Source organism: Marmota monax, unplaced genomic scaffold (genome assembly GCF_021218885.2).
Source record: "Marmota monax isolate L192 unplaced genomic scaffold, Marmota_monax_Labrador192_F-V1.1 WCK01_AAM20220418_F8-fsc00315, whole genome shotgun sequence".
Taxonomy (NCBI): Eukaryota; Metazoa; Chordata; class Mammalia; order Rodentia; family Sciuridae; genus Marmota; species Marmota monax.
The window spans coordinates 667,483-683,149 of record NW_026692798.1 but is presented as its reverse complement, the minus strand read 5'-3'; the positions used below and the strand labels follow the sequence as shown (position 1 = coordinate 683,149).

At 38.8% G+C, this 15,667-nt stretch overlaps 1 protein-coding gene and 1 long non-coding RNA gene across 3 annotated transcripts; one reads left to right on the top strand and one right to left on the bottom strand.

Annotated features, from left to right (window-relative positions):
- Window positions 1-261: 261 nt before the first annotated feature.
- On the bottom strand, window positions 262-9,948 carry M6pr (mannose-6-phosphate receptor, cation dependent). Of its 2 annotated transcripts, none has more exons than XM_058580503.1 (7): window positions 9,930-9,948; window positions 6,125-6,301; window positions 5,088-5,254; window positions 3,401-3,510; window positions 3,018-3,148; window positions 2,272-2,398; window positions 262-1,811 (listed from the first exon to the last, which is right to left on the bottom strand). In XM_058580503.1, the coding sequence occupies exons 2-7, from the start codon at window positions 6,298-6,300 to the stop codon at window positions 1,689-1,691; spliced, it is 834 nt and encodes a 277-aa protein (XP_058436486.1). In that variant the 5' UTR covers window position 6,301; window positions 9,930-9,948; the 3' UTR covers window positions 262-1,688. The 2 variants fall into 2 exon arrangements, with proteins under 2 accessions (XP_058436486.1, XP_046304159.1); XM_046448203.2 differs by lacking the exon at window positions 9,930-9,948 and adding an exon at window positions 9,668-9,860.
- A 339-nt stretch (window positions 9,949-10,287) lies between these two features.
- Window positions 10,288-12,462, top strand: LOC131424306 (uncharacterized). Its single transcript, XR_009227089.1, has 2 exons — window positions 10,288-11,182; window positions 11,294-12,462. It is a non-coding gene; the product is annotated as an uncharacterized LOC131424306 (long non-coding RNA).
- The last annotated feature ends 3,205 nt before the right edge of the window (window positions 12,463-15,667 follow it).

Here is a 15,667-nt window from a genome sequence, read left to right as displayed (position 1 = left end):
CATCCCCCTGCTCCCTTCCAATTTACCTGTTAACCTTTTACTCTTTCAATTCCAACTTTTTTCCTGTAGCTTTATAAAACAGGAGTGTGTGGGGCTGAGGTCAGGATTATAAGTACCTACCTTAGGCGCTATTCCTTATACAACAAAATATTAAATATTTTTTTTTTCCTCCTCAGTAAAGGATGAAAATTGGTCTCAGTGGTCTCTTACTCCATTCCAGTAGCTCTACCCTCCTGTTTTTCACAAATGACTAGGCCAGCATGTTTTGTTTGTTTTTTAATCATTAAGTGTTTTTGTACAAAAGTGGTGTATTATTTTTCATTTAAAACACCAGGGTATGGGGGAAGGATGCAAACAAATAATGACAAAGGAGATGCTTTTATAACATTATTTTCCCTGTTTAGAAAGAAGAAAAACAAAAAACATTCCAATAGTATTAAAGTCCAAAGATGAAATAATTTCATTTCTTCTCTAAAGGTTTATAAAAGGCCCCCTTCCTATTGATTCTACCCCTCTTTTGTGTCCAGTGGAGCCATGTTACTCTTAGTGGCCCAGGGGTTCACTATTATAGACAGAAATATCAGCCTGGGATTCTGGGCACATGGCCTAAATAGAAAGATAGAAGCATCAGAGGATTAAAAACCTTTCCCCACAGAAATGTGGGCAAGAAGACACTTCCCTGAGCCAGCAGAAGGGACAGGTGCAGCAGCATTCCACACCCAGAGCAGAGGACCTTAGAACCCTCAGTGTTCCACTTCTGCTTCCATTCCCTTTCCAGAAGATTTTTTTTTTGGGGGGGGGGGGGGGGGGGGGGTTCAAAAACCAATATGCCTGTGAAAAAAAGTGCAACATATGTTTACAATACTGGTAGAGGGAAACAAGAACAGCTTTTCCAGCTTTTACTACAATAGAAGAAAGCTGTCATGGAGATCCAAGCATAAGGTAAACATATTTGCTGATTCAACTTGTCTTTCCAATGGACTAGATTGCTGGATTAGGCATTTTGGCCACACATGGATTGATAACCACAAGACCACAATCCAGGGCCGGCCCAATTACAGCTATGTCATCCCAATGACAATGGTGTGATGGTACCTTATAATCCTGTAATTAGGAAATTTCACATTTTCCTGTCTAATCCCAGATGTGGGAGATCAAATCTAGAACATTTGGCTCAGACCAAATGGGAATACTTGGATTGCAACCAAGTAATCACTACAAAGCAGATCCAAGCAGCAAGAAATATCATCCAGATTCTCATGGAGACTATCGTAGGGTAGAGTTATAGCATGAAAGCAATCAAACCTGTATAAATAATGCTTCTTTGCTTTTTCTTTAATTAAAGAAATCCAGTGTCTCAAAAATTTGTGAAAATGCATTAAAAAAGAAAGGGCCAGTGACCCTTTTGCCCACTTTTAACTGTCCTACCTGTACCCTCTGATAGCAAGAGAGTGCAGCACCTCTGTTTTCACAGGTCTCATTATCTCTTAAAAGTAACACCTCTCTAAAAGAAAAACAAGATAGGGAACAAAGGGAAGGAAGTTCTAGTGAGAAGAGGATGCAAATCAACAGCAAACTGGAAAGCAGGAATGATATAAGAGCAAGAATGGAGTAGAGACTGCTTGAGAAATCTGGCTGAGTATGCTTTGGTTTGGGGGACTAAAGAGGCTGGACATTTTAAAGTGCAATCACATTGGTAATAAATGATCATCCCTTTCTTCTGACTCCTCTCCCAGCTGGTCATCCCCCACACCACGATATGCAGCAGGCACATTTCGGGGTTTAGAACGACACACAAAGTCACAACCATCCTGTAGGAAAAGCAAATGAAATGAGAGTTTGGAATATCCGACTTAAAAAGACAAAGTTCATATTTATGGTCTAAGAACGTGACAAAACTGGGTTTTGCCAGGGATAATGACAAACTCAAAACATCCAAGGATTAGCCTAATTTCAATTTAGGAAAACAAGTGTATCTTCTAATTAGGCCACAGCTTCTCTGCTGCATCAATCCCCAATCTGCCCCAGTAGCAATCTGGGAGATCATCAAATTCACAGTATTGACCTTCCAGCCACATCTTAGCAAGGCCAGAAACTTACGCTATGCCACTTACTAGTTTGTACTAGGACAGCCAACTGTTTTGACTTGAAGGGACTTTTGTAGTATTAGCACTCAGTGTCCTGTATCCCAGGAAACTCAGCAAACCAGGATAACTGGTTACCCAACCTTCTATGAAGGCTATAGACCCAGCCAGTTGCCTTGTTACTTACTGCTACCAGGTTGCCAAGATCTTGCCAGAAGGCTAAGTGGGGAAACTGCTCCATTCCCTTGGCTCCCACCACTAGTCGCTGGTATAAGAAACCTCCAATGACATAGACAGCAACCAGTGATGCAAATCTGTAGAAAAGACGTGTACTTAAAGACCAAAACTGAGCATGGTGGTATGAGTCTGTACTTCCAACTTGGGAAGCCAATACAAATCATGATTTTAATGCCAATTTGGGTCAAATCAAAAAAATACTCAAAACGAACAGAGAAAAGCTAAAACTCAGATACTAAGGATGACCCCTGTATTCAATGTTAACAGTTTCTTAAGCTACATTTGTGGAAAAGGGATGATGGGGAGAAGGTAGGGGGTGGAAGGGAAGCTTCTTTAGAAAACCAGCTAAGAGTGTTGTCAGTCTGACAGAAACAAAGGCTCAGAAGAAAATGTGACCTAGTGTGTAACCAAGGATAACCACTACTAGATACATAATTCTGTTTTTCTATAGTTCTAATCATTTTAATAGGATAGTATTCAAAACTGTCCAGCCTTCCAGTGGATTAAAAAAAAAAGCATCTCCAAATGCAAACACTTGTGGGGGACTAAACATTAAATCTAATTTCTTAAAAACCTGCAATAGTTTATAGTCAGAGTATGTTTACATGATCATCTTTCCTAATTTAGTATAACACATGCACCCACCACCATTTGTGCCTATATACCACCAAGTACCTATAGGAAAAGAATACTCACATAACAAGTAAGATAGAACCCACGCTGAGGTGGGAGACCTCTGGGGAGCAAGCCAGGCTGCTATCCATCTCAAAGAGGTAGAAACAATCTTGGACTTTGCCTCGCTCCTCAGTCACAGGATTAAAATTGTCCTAATGAGAGGACAGAACACAGTGTTTGTGATAAAATATCCAACAAAAGAAAAAACCCCAAAACCATATTGCTTCCTCCTGGTTCAGTAGTCTACTTCCATTTAAGATGGAAAATAGGTGTTGGACATAGGGAAAATTGACCTATACTTTTCTGTCCACCCCAATGTAAGAATCTTATCCCCTCTGAATATTCCACCTCAGGTCAATCCTTTGAATCTCTTCCCTAGGTTTATATATTCCAGGGTGCCTCACCGCTAGGGTATGTCGATTGCAGGAGATCATCACCACTGCACGACGCTGCTCCTTGCCACAGTGGTTGTCATATTCATCACCCCCTTTATAGATCAGCATGATCCAATTACCTGAGGAGGGACAAGGAAAATGGTGCTATGGGGTAAGGGGGAAAGGAGAGGCAACTCTAGGTAGTACGGCAGAGTGGAATTAAGGAATCAGTGAAATTAGTTTTAATTAAAATAACCCTTATGGGAATGAGCTCTGTATATCAGATGTGCCATGCTAAAACTTTGCTTCTTTACAAAGCGTGTTCCCTTGTTTTAGGAACTAAGAACCACATATCTATGTAGGAATCATCTTAATTTTCCACATTAAGATAGGCAACTGGTAGTGTGAAAATAATTATTTTCACCTTAACAAATATTTGTTAAGGTTCCATACCTTAACAATGATTCACGTTTTCAGAACACCTGCTAATACCAAAAGAAGAAGTAATTATAAATCATTTATTACCAAAAGAAGAGCAGCAGGGAGAAGATGAATTATTTGCAAATTCAAAGTGGATGATTTTATTGAAATGGTAATGCATTTCTCTTCTTTAGCATTTACTATGTTCAATGTTCTTTTGCAAAAAATATCACCTGACTTAACAATCATGTAAGGTCAATAAGGTAAGGATTTTACTTCTAATTTTTTTTGTTTTGGGTACTGAGGATTGAACCCAGGGGTGCTCAACCACTAAGCCACATCCCCAGCCCTATTTTTTTCCTTTTAGAGAGAGGGTCTCACTGAGTTGCTTAGCATCTCGCTGTTGCTGAGGCTGGCTTTGAAATCATGATCCTCCTGCCTCTGCCTCCTGAGCCACTGGGATTACAGGCTTCCAATTTTGCATGTGAGAAAACAAGGTCAAAAAGGTAAAACAATTTTTCAAAGTCATTAGGAAATATGATGAGTAGTAAAGAACCCACTCATCTGACCCTAGCCATAAAGCTCTTGTGTTATGTTTTATTATATTATTTAAAGGAATAAATATCTCTACTAGAGACCTTAGTTATTTGTTTTTGGGATGGAATTAGACCATAAGTGCTCATAGACTCCTTTACAGCAATATGATTTTATGACTTGAGAAATATCACCACTGGCACAAGTTGATGGGGAATATTTTACAGATTGTTTTGCAAAAAGTCTTGATCTCTTAAAATTTAACTGGAAAGCTTTGGTTAATTTGGTAGGAAATGGTGGTGGTTAGTGTGGAACTAAGTAAGTATTTGGGTGAATAAAAGGTCTACAGGCCACACAATTTTGGTTAGACTGTTCTTTTTTATATGTGTATGTGTATATGTGTGTGTGTGGTGGTACTAGGAACTAAATCCAGGGGTACTCAACCACTGAGCTACACCTCCAGCCCTTTTTATTTTGAGACAGGATCTCACTAAGTTGCCCAGGCTGGCCTTGAATTTGTAATCCTCCTGCCTCCTGAGCTGGGATCATAGGCATGTACTGCCACACCTGGTTTTTCACTACCTTCATACATGTAAATGTTCTCAACTGTGGTTTCAGGGCAGCAGTGGAACTAGGTGTCCTGTGGTTTATAGTCTTGGATGTGTCAAACTACACATAACATATACTGGAAAAGACTGGGAAAAAATAAAAATAAGACTGTTAAAACAATTGATTTGAGATTAATCAACAGGGAAAATCTTACTTCCATTGAAGATGTGTGTCTGATTGAGTCTCCCTACTACTGTCTCTTTTCCATTACTTTTGTTGATCTGTACCAGGCCTGCTCCAGAGGTGTGGTTGCCAGCTTCCCGGCATACCCTGAATACGTAGATATATGTGTCTGAGCCCTGGCCCACGGTGCTCTCAAAGCTGTAAGGAAAAGTGGGAAGAAAGTAAGAGTAGAGTTACTAGCTATTAGCCTCAGGAAGAACCAGCTTTCCTCCCTTTCTTTGACAATAATAAAAAAAACACGCTTCATTTATTTATCTAATATCATGGTTGAGTAGTATTTGTTGAGTTATGACCCTGATAGACCATAATTGTTAATACATGATTACAATATACCACCCAATGCAGCTAGATATTTCAGATATTTCTAGAATGCTTATTCTAAGCTATGCTAAAGTGTTATTTACTACTTCCCCAGGAACAGGAGACACACTACTTTTTTTTTTTAAGAGAAAATTTATTTTTACAGAGTGGACATACCATATATACTATACCATGTTTTATAAACAACCATAATTTTGTAAAACTCTTCAGTGGAAGAAATACTAAATCCTTCTTCCCAATATGGCGCTATTATGGAACCATATATCAAAAAGACACTGTTTCTTAAGAATCACCTTCAGATTTATCTGAAGATTCTTGACACCAACAATGATATGTACAGGCCTAAAGATGTTCACCTGATACTACTAAAGTCCTATTATATGAAGGTAACAAATAATGCTTAGATTTCCACAAGCTGGTTTCCTGAATCCAGTCTTAGAACCAGCTACTCTACTGTGAAAGGTTAAGAGAACCATGTTATACTAACAACTGGATTGAAAATTTTCCTTATATCATTGAAGAAAGAAGGGTATTATGGTCCAATAAAACTAATATTTTAAGTGCAGATCAGAACCTGTTATTTTACATGGATTTCCTCCAGACTAAAAGTGAAATAAAATCAGTAAAAAGAAGACTCTTTATTAATAAAGATACTCTCCCAAGCCCTTTACGGTTCTTCTCATTTACCTTTTGTTAAACAGTGGAGTTAGCCTCTGCAATAGAGCCAACTCACTCTTTGACTCTTTTTCCTTGTCTCCTACCAGGTCACAAGTTTTTTCTTCTGTCTGCCAGGATTCTCTCACTGCCACAGCCAGGAACAACAGCAGTAGCAGTCTAGTCCTCCAGCTATAGAAAGGGAACATCCTTTTGGAAGAGTGTGTATTACGGAGGGCAGGCAGGATCAGGAGAGAAGGGAAAGAGATAAAGCATGTGAACATGTAATAAATGAATGGTATTCTGATTGTGTAGAAAGTATGATTCTTTGGCATAAGCAACAAGTAGTACATTTTAATATCTTTGTAACAAGAACACCTATAGCAGAAAGCCCCAAAACAAACTTTTAGTCTAATTTACAGAGGAATCTTCCAAAACAAACTGTGGGGGTGAGAAAAAGGAAAAGAGGAAGAGTAAAAGAATTATTTAATTTTGCTAGTCTGGGAGCAGCCATCCTTGCCTCTTTACTGTCTGGAGAAAAGTTAGATTGCCTCATTAAAGTTTAATATTAGTTCACAAATAAAGCTTAAACCAGTGGCCTTCCCTAAGAAAACACTCATTATGATTTAAATAAACCCTTGAATATGTCCAGTTGGAAGTTATTAAAACTTGAATATTTTGGCCCTAACTTCTCATATCATTATTCAGGAACATTTAACAATCCTCCTTCATATTTATTCTAAGAATATAGAATACAGGTAAATACATCTGCAGCACCTAATACTTGAGATTTATCTACTCTAATATTTCATCTTTGAAAAATCATTCAAATTATAGGAAAAAGAAAAGTCTATCGATCAAAATAAGTGGTTTCATGAAGTCACCCAAAACCAAGTCACATCTGCATTTTGACTACAAGTCACAAAATCTCAAGGGCTTTTATATTTTCAGTAAGTACAGTTGTCTTTGACAGTCCAATCTGATGGCAACTCTGGGTTCATCTGATGCTTGTACTACTCCAGGAATGGAACAACATTGTGACTCTGTTTCTCAAATTCCTTTTCTCTAATCCATCTTCGTATCCAGGCACACTGGTTTACTCTTGCAAAAGATTTCATTCTGGTATCCATTAATCCTTCAGACCACTGCTTCTTGTTAGTTTCAACAATATCACTAATTTTCCCAGTAAAAAGCTTAACTCTTCCAAATTTTTCTCACCTGAGAGGGGTAAATGGAACCTCCAACACTGAGCCCTGAATGCACTTTCCCTTCTCCCCTCAACAAATTTACATTTTACCATCTATTTCTCACACTCCATTAGGCCAACAAATGCTTAGGAAGTTATCTACCTGACTGTGTGTACATCAATTCATTGAATAAATATTAATTAAGATATTTTCATAAAATAATTCCTTAGCCAAGAGGTCAAAGGCCCCCATAATATAGTTAAAGCACCATAACCACAACAGCAGGAAACACTTAATGAAATAAAAGCCTCTGGCCAGGCATTGCTGGAAGCACTTAACATATAACTCTATGCAAGAAATACAATTTTTGTCTCTACTTAATAGATAAGAAAACCGACACAGCTAGTGGAGCATACCAGACAGTCTGGTTCCAGAACTCATGGTCTATGCATAATTTTTTGCGGGAATGAAAGTAGGCAGCCAAAGCTGTGCTGCCCGCCCCTGCCTTTTTTTTTTTTTTTTTAAAAAGCAAAGCAAGAAGGGGAAATGACTTCTCACCCAGTTGACTAAATAGGAGGTGGAATAAAGAACTCAGATCTCAAACTTCCACCTTCCCTAAGTAAACCTATCACTCAACACACAACGTGACCAGTTGATTCACTAAAAAGAAATTATACTACTTTTGTTAGATTGACTGGCATGCCATTTACCTTATGTTCTTTCAGGGCCTAATTTGAAATGTTAACTTCAGGCTCTCAAGATCTTTTTTTTCCAGAGCAGTTTCTGGAAGGATGCTCACAAAGAATGCTGTGTTCTTTGGCCTCAAAGTTAGTTCCTTATTTGTAAACAGTTGATGGTTTCTCTTCCCAAATGAGAACAAAGAATCTCACAAAACTGGGAAGAGATGGAGAGCTAAAAACCCTGCAGCTGGCATTAAGAGTTACCTTTTTTTCTCTTATTGGTTCAAAAAGTTAGAATGAGAGTAAATTAACATTCTTCTTTCTTTTCTGCTTAAGGTTTGATTATCAATTTAAGCTATTTCCTTTTTTTTTTTTTGTACCAGGAATTGAACTCAGGGGCACTTAACCACCACCACACACCCAGCCCTTTTTATATTTTATTTTGGGACAGGGCTTCCCTGAATTGCTTAGGGCCTTGCTAAGTTGCTGAGGCTGGCTTTGAACTTGCCTCCTCCTGCCTCAGCCTCCCAAGCCACTGGGACTACAGGCATGTGCCACTGCGTCTGGCTAAGCTGTTTCTTTTTGATTTAGTGTGGCCTATGCTCTAAATACTTTGCCTAGATTATATTCGTTAACCTTCACAACCCGGAAAAGTATGTATAATTTTTCCTATGTTTAAGATGAGGAATCCGAGACTTAACAGAGTTACTTGTTCAATGCTATACAAGTTATCGGAGCAACCTGGACAACTCATGGTATAAAGATATTTACTGGAAAACAAATGATAAACAAATGGGCACAACAATTATAAAGAGTATTGAAATCCAAGGGCTGGGTAATCCATTTTTGATATGCTACACTTACATTCACAAGGTACAAATGTTTGTCTAGACACTTTGGACAAAAGGAGAGGATTTCAGAATCTTGAAAAATCTTTAATTTTCTTATTCTATAAAGACAGATCTATTTGGCAATACTGAAAAATTCTCCTTAAGTGGGATCGCCAATGGCAATGCCAGGAATTGGGAAGCAGTTACACCACTGGGCCTTGGTAGAACACTTCCTCACCTTCACTACTAGCCATGCCCATTTTCCACTTATCAATGGAAATTCTTATCCCCCCCACCCCGTTTCATTTCTGATTCCTTATTTCCTCTCCCGCAGCAACCTACACATTTAGAAGAACAGCCTCAATTGGTCAAAAAGCCCAATGTTGAAAGAAAGAAACTCTGTGAGTAGTAGTTCTGTGTCCCAAGAGTTGAAGCTCCCCACAAGAAGGAACACGAGATAATCCCAGTTACTCTTCTCCACACAAAGCAAAAATTTCCCTTAAACCTCTCCTAGGATTTTCACTTTCCAACTGCTTGGAGCCAATCCTTATTCAAACGAGGCCACTTCACCTCCTTTCATGATGCATGCCAAAATTCCTTCTATAAGTATCCAGTGACTCTTCAAACCTAACTCCATAGCTGGGGACCTTCTATTCCCGGTCTTCCAAATATCTTTAAGTCATCTTTCTAGTCTTTGAAGTCCTATCTCCCTTGTATCTTTCGGGAGTCTGCGCCTCCCCGCCCTCACCTCTATTCTGCTCTAGGGCTCATGTGCCACATCTTTGGAAGAAAACTACTGCCAAGTGAGACTTTGCGATCCCGGCTCAGAAGTGTGAGCAAACCCCAGACCGCCTCCTCCTCCACGCCCCTCAGACTCACGTGTCACGGGCAAACGGCGTGGCCAAAGCTCAGAACCCCCTGGCGAATAGCTTTCTGAGAATGGGAGACCGGGCTAGCAAGGGGCCAGCCACAGACCCCGGTCCCAGAGATCGTGTCAGAGGCCAGCGTTTCCCCAGGTGCCTTGCTGTGCCCTACTCCGGGAACCGGAAACAGGAAGCGCTAGGGGGCCGCTGGGCAACTGCTCCTCCCACTAGACCCCGCGGCATGTGACTACAGAACCATTTCTCCGTTTTCTCCTTACCGGTCTCACTGTCAACCGTAAACGCTGATTGGCCGATATCCTAGGGTGTTTAGCTCCGCCCCTACCGTTAATTCCAATTACAATGGAGACTGTCAAATTTGGGTCCTGCTTTTCACTTCGCCTTTCTACCAATGGGGTCTCAGTCCCGCCTCCGGGCACACTTTGCTCGCGCGCCCAAGTCACGCGCGGGTCACGCCCCAGGTCGACTTCTGATAGGTCCTCTTGAAGAGGGTACGTGAGGGCGCACGGCGGAAGCAGAAACTACGCAAAGCGGCCCGCGCTACGGCCTTTCTGGGAATTGTAGTTCTTTTGCCAAACATTCTCGTTCAGCGCCTCCCCAGATTCTTCGCAGCCTGTGGGAGCCGCTGTTCCGCCGTCTGTGGGCTTGAGTATACCTGCGTACGGGTGGCCGCTATAGAACGATGGGGTCGTTGGTGTCTTGGTTCTATTAACAACACTTTTTTCTTTACGTCCTTTTTACGGTGTAGTACCTTGGGGTGTTTTGTTGTTGTTGTTACTGTTATTTTTTATCTCATCTTGTGGCATTTGCTTGATAAGCATACTCTGCAGCCATCGATGTTCACCAGAGGTTTCTTATGCATGCCCTGTTCTTTTCATCTCTCTGCATTTCTGGTGTCCTGGGGAACAAGCAACACAGTTCTAGTCTTTGTGTCTTTGGTAAGATCCTTTGCGGTTTCCTTATGTTTTATTAGCTATTTGTCGAAGCCCTGCTTGTTCTTAGAACTTAGTTCAGATATTCCTGCTACTGTAACTTCCTGGATTCACTCCCACAATGAACTCTTCCTTCCTCAGAACGCTGGTTTGTTGGCTTGTGCTTGGCTTCATTTATCTTGTTTTATTCTGCTTGACATTACTTGACTTGTTTGTGTCTCCCATGCAAATAGGGGCCGCCTTATTAGAACTGTTACCGTGTTTTGAATCTAATAATAATATTAATAATCACCAAAAGTGTGCACATCTCTGAGGGGCTGGGCACTTTTGTAAGTGCCTTTTTAAATTTTTTAAAATTTTTTAATGTCTTAGAAGGAACCCAACTTTTATTTTACTGAGAAAATAATTTGATCAGCACAGTGGCTAAAGTTTTTTTCTGATAAATCTGGAACAGACTTCTGGTAGGGGTGTTCACAGTAACTCACAGCTGTTAATGCCTTTCTCTATTTTCCCCCTGAGTGTCACACAGGGTAATGCTTGGGAAAGTCCTTCAGAGCCCCAGGTGGCCCACGATTTCACAGGTAATTAGAAAATTTGAATCCCTTGATGAAAATTAAGTTTAATTATTAAGTGTTAAATATTTGAATTTTTTTTAAAGAGAGAGAGATAATTTTTTAATATTTATTTTTTAGTTTTCGGCGGACACAACATCTTTCTTTGTATGTGGTGCAGAGGATGGAACCCTGGCCACACGCATGCCAGGCGAGTGCGCTACCGCTTGAGCCACATCCCCAGCCCTAAGTATTTGAATTTTAAGTCAGAAATAGAAAATCTGATATTGCATGAAGCTACTAGCAAATTAAGGCCCTGTGAGGCCTGAGGTAGTATGCCATGTGGCCATATATTTAGAGTCCTGGATAGCAGTGCAGTGTTCCTGGGCTATTGTGACTCCATTTGGATCTTGATGCCTCCTGTTCCTGGGTCTGCTTCCTAGCACTGTCTCAAAGGTTGTTCTTTGGGCTCAGCATCAACTGTGTAAGTGCTGTTAAAAAAGTAATTCACTTTTAACACCTTAAAATTAAACTTGAATTAAACTTAATTCACACCATCCTTATGAGGAAGTATCTTATGTGATTTTTCAGATGAGTAAAATAGCTAAGTATATAACCTGCTATGGGTGCCATAGCTATTAAGTATTCAAATTTAGGCACATAATCTCCAGAATCCCGCTTTTAATCCTTGAACCACCATACTGATTGTATATTATTCTACATTTGTTAGTGCCAGGCATGTTGGTGTGCCTATAATTCCAATGACTAGAGAGGCTGAGGAAGGAGGATTGAGTTTGACATTAGCCTTGGCAACTCTGTGAAACTCTATTTCAAAATAAAAACTAAAAACTGCTAATCAGCTCCCCCTGGATTCAGTCTCCAGGACAATAAAACCCCCCATGCCACAATTGTTTATTAATTGATCTATTTAGTTCTGGGTTGGATATTGGATGTTTCCTCAGGGAAAAAAGTTAAAAGATGATTTTCCTTCTTATAATAAGAGTAATTTGAGATCAGAAAACAGAACAACAAAAATCATACATAAACACAACAAAAGGTTGCATGTTTTCTTCTTGGAAGTAGTTGTTTCCTTTCTTAAAAAAATGAGTATATCCAATACTTCTCCATATCATTAATTTTCCAGATAGACTTCATGTTTTTTCTGGTGTTGGGGATCAAATTTTTTAATAGCTGTATAATATTTAGTTTCATCAGTTGTTATTTAATCTATAAATGTTGGGCAGGCATTTAAGGTTTTTCTATTGAATTGCTTTTATAAATCCATTCAATAAACATTCACTGAGCAATTACTATGTGCCAAAACTATTATGTAATTGTGTGTGTGTGTGTGTCTGTGTGTGCCTGTGGTGCTGGAGATCGAACCCAGGGCCTCATGCATGCTAGGCAAGTGTGTTACCACTGAGATACATCCTATTAGCCCTAGCCTTATTATAAGTTTTCAGGGTAGAGAACTAAGACAAAAGTTCCTGTTTTAAAGAACCTTTAACTGGGCTGGGATTGTAGCTCAGTGGTAGAGCGCTTGCCTAGCATGTGCAAGGCACTGTGTTCAATCCTTAGCATCACCTAAAAATAAATAAACAAAGGTATCATGTCCATCTGCAACTAAAAAAAATTAAAAAAACCAAAAATCCCCACCTGGATTCAGTGGTGCATGCAGTAATCCCAGTGACTCTGGAGGCAAAGGCAGGTCTCAGCAACGTAGGAACTAAGCAGCCTCTGTTTCAAAATAAGAAATAAAGGACTGGGGATGTAAAAAGGTCCTCTAGGTTAAGTCCCCAGTACAGAAAAAAACAAAAAACAAACAAAAAAACCCTCAAAATCCTAAAAACCAAAAACTTTCATTCTAGAATTGAAATTCATTTGTTGGTGAATTCAAGTTTGACTTCAGAAAGCGTGCCTCTTGGTCATTGCCTAGAGTAGCATTGAGTTGGTGGGTGAGAAGTGTACATGTTGAAAGTGGAGAATAGGTCAGAAATGCATTTAGTAGGTAGAATAACTACTCAAATAATAACTACAGAAATTCTCTGGGGTTGGAAACCGAGGTGGGCTTCTCTTCCTAATCAGTTGCAAATAAACTAGAATACTTACTGCATGTAGGGTCTCAGTGCATGTTCTGGGTGCTTTCTGTGTTTGAACTTCAGAAGAGAGGTTCTGGTCAAGGGCAAAAGTTGTTGAGTCTAATCTGGGAGCCTTTCTGGGAATGACTTCTTTAACCTTTTGACACCGTTCTTCTGTGTGAACCTTGTGTTAACAGATTTTTGACCTGGTTTCACTGTTAACAATATCCTTCCTGGGCTGAAGTTATGGCTCAGTGGTAGAGCGCTTGCCTACCATGTGTAAGTTACTGGGTTTGATTCTCAGCACCACATATAAATAAATAAAATAAAGGTCTATCAACAACTAAAAAAAAATATTTTAAAAAATCCTTCGTGCTTACAGTTTCTGATCTGCTCAGGGATCTTTTGGAATTTATTTGGTGGTTTCAATCTTACTATGCATGTATTCAATGTGCCATCTTGAACCAGATTTCAATTTAACATTTTTCACTGATTCCTTTTAAAATAATCCCATTTAACATATTTCAAAGACTAGTTTTTTTTTGTTTTGGTAACTTTCAGTTTACTATAAGTTAACATTTATTAAAAAATGGAAGATAGTACAAAGAACGCTGGTATATGCTCTACCTTGATTCTTCAATAGTTTACCTGTTGCCCCATTTACTTATTTTCTCTTCCCCACTAATCTACCCTCCCCATTGGTTCATTTTGAACAATTTAAGAATAAATTCTTCATTCCAATAAATACATCAGGGTGTGTTTCCTAAGAGCAATGGCATTCTCTTGCATTAACACAATATAATTATCAAAATCAAGCACTATAACCTTGACATAATATTATCAAATTTGTAGTCCATATTCAGAATTTCATCATCTGTCCCAATAAATACTCTATAAGTACTTTCCATTCCCCAACCATTGGAGCCAAACCAGAAGCACCTAATGCAATTAGTTGGTTATCTTATTTGACCTTGAAAATTTGAAGGTCCACTTATTTTGTATAATGTCTCTCAGTTTGAATTTGTCTTTTGTTTACTCCTCCCATGGCCAATACTGGTGATTAAACCCAGGGGTGCTTTACCATGAGCTACATCCCCTGCCCTTTTTATTTTTTATTTTGAGAGAGGCTCTCCCTGAATTGCCTAGATTACCCTTGAACTTGTGATCCTTTTGACTCAGCCTCACCAGCAACTGGGATATCAGGCATAATAACTTTTTTTTTTTTAAACAGGAAAAATTTAAAGAATTATTTTCTAGTAGATATGATCAATTACTAAAAAATGATAAAAGGACTATGTTATACAGAAGTAGCAATAAAGGAAGTAACTTAAAAACTTAAAGGAAATGTTCCCCTCCCCAACCACAAGTTCAGAAATTCAGACCTCTGAGGAGAGGGTGTGGTTCCTGTCACAGGAACAGGCAGCCCCCTGATGAGGCAGAGACATTGCTTTTGGAGGATATGGGCCACCGTTGAATAGCCAATGGGAGTCTCTTTATGGTGATTCTCTTATTCTTTTGATATGTTCATATTATTTTTTGATTAATTCTATACTATTCAGGCATATAAGATATTCCATGTTTATCTTATAATTTTCAACATTGGCAAATCTAAAGGACATTATGCTAGGTGAAATAAAACATACAAAAAGAAAACTATTGCATGATTTCTCTTGTATATGAAATCTTATAAATCAATCTAAAAAAATTACATACAAAGATCAGAAAGGTGGTTACCAGGGATGGGGGTAGAGGAAATGAGAAAATGTAGGTCAAGGGGTACAAGTTTGCAGTTATATAGGATGAATAAATATAGTTTTTGATACATAATATAAAGACAGTAGTTAATGATATCATATTGTATACTGGAAATTTACCTAGAAAGTAGATTTTAGGTATTCTTCCCAAGAAAGGGAGAGAGTGAGAGGGAAAGAGGAAAAGAAGAATAAGAGATGGGAAAAAAAGTGGATAGGTTATTATATGAGATGATGGATATGTTAAATTCCCTGATTATAGTAGTCACTTCTCTATGTGTCTGTAATCAAAATATATTACAAATATGTAGAATAAAAAATAACAGCAACAACAAAAACTTTCGTACTTTTCTTACCCTAGAATCCTTCATTTCTTAAGGGGTTCTTTAACAGAGAAATCAAGACCTGATTACAGTTGGTATTTATTGTTACTTATATGCCATTGCTCTAATTCCTCTCAGCAGAGTTAGGAAATCTATGTATATTTCTGAGATTGACCCAGATTCCCAGTATACTTAACATAATTGCTGTGTACATTTGTTCACACAAAAGAAAGCACAGGAAGTAGTTTTATAACTGATAAATCATAGCACTATGTAACGCATGCCTATTAAGTAGTGTTCAGTGTTTATTTAAAGTTCTATTTTTTTTCCTTGTTGGGGTAAAATATATTATTAAAAATTAAA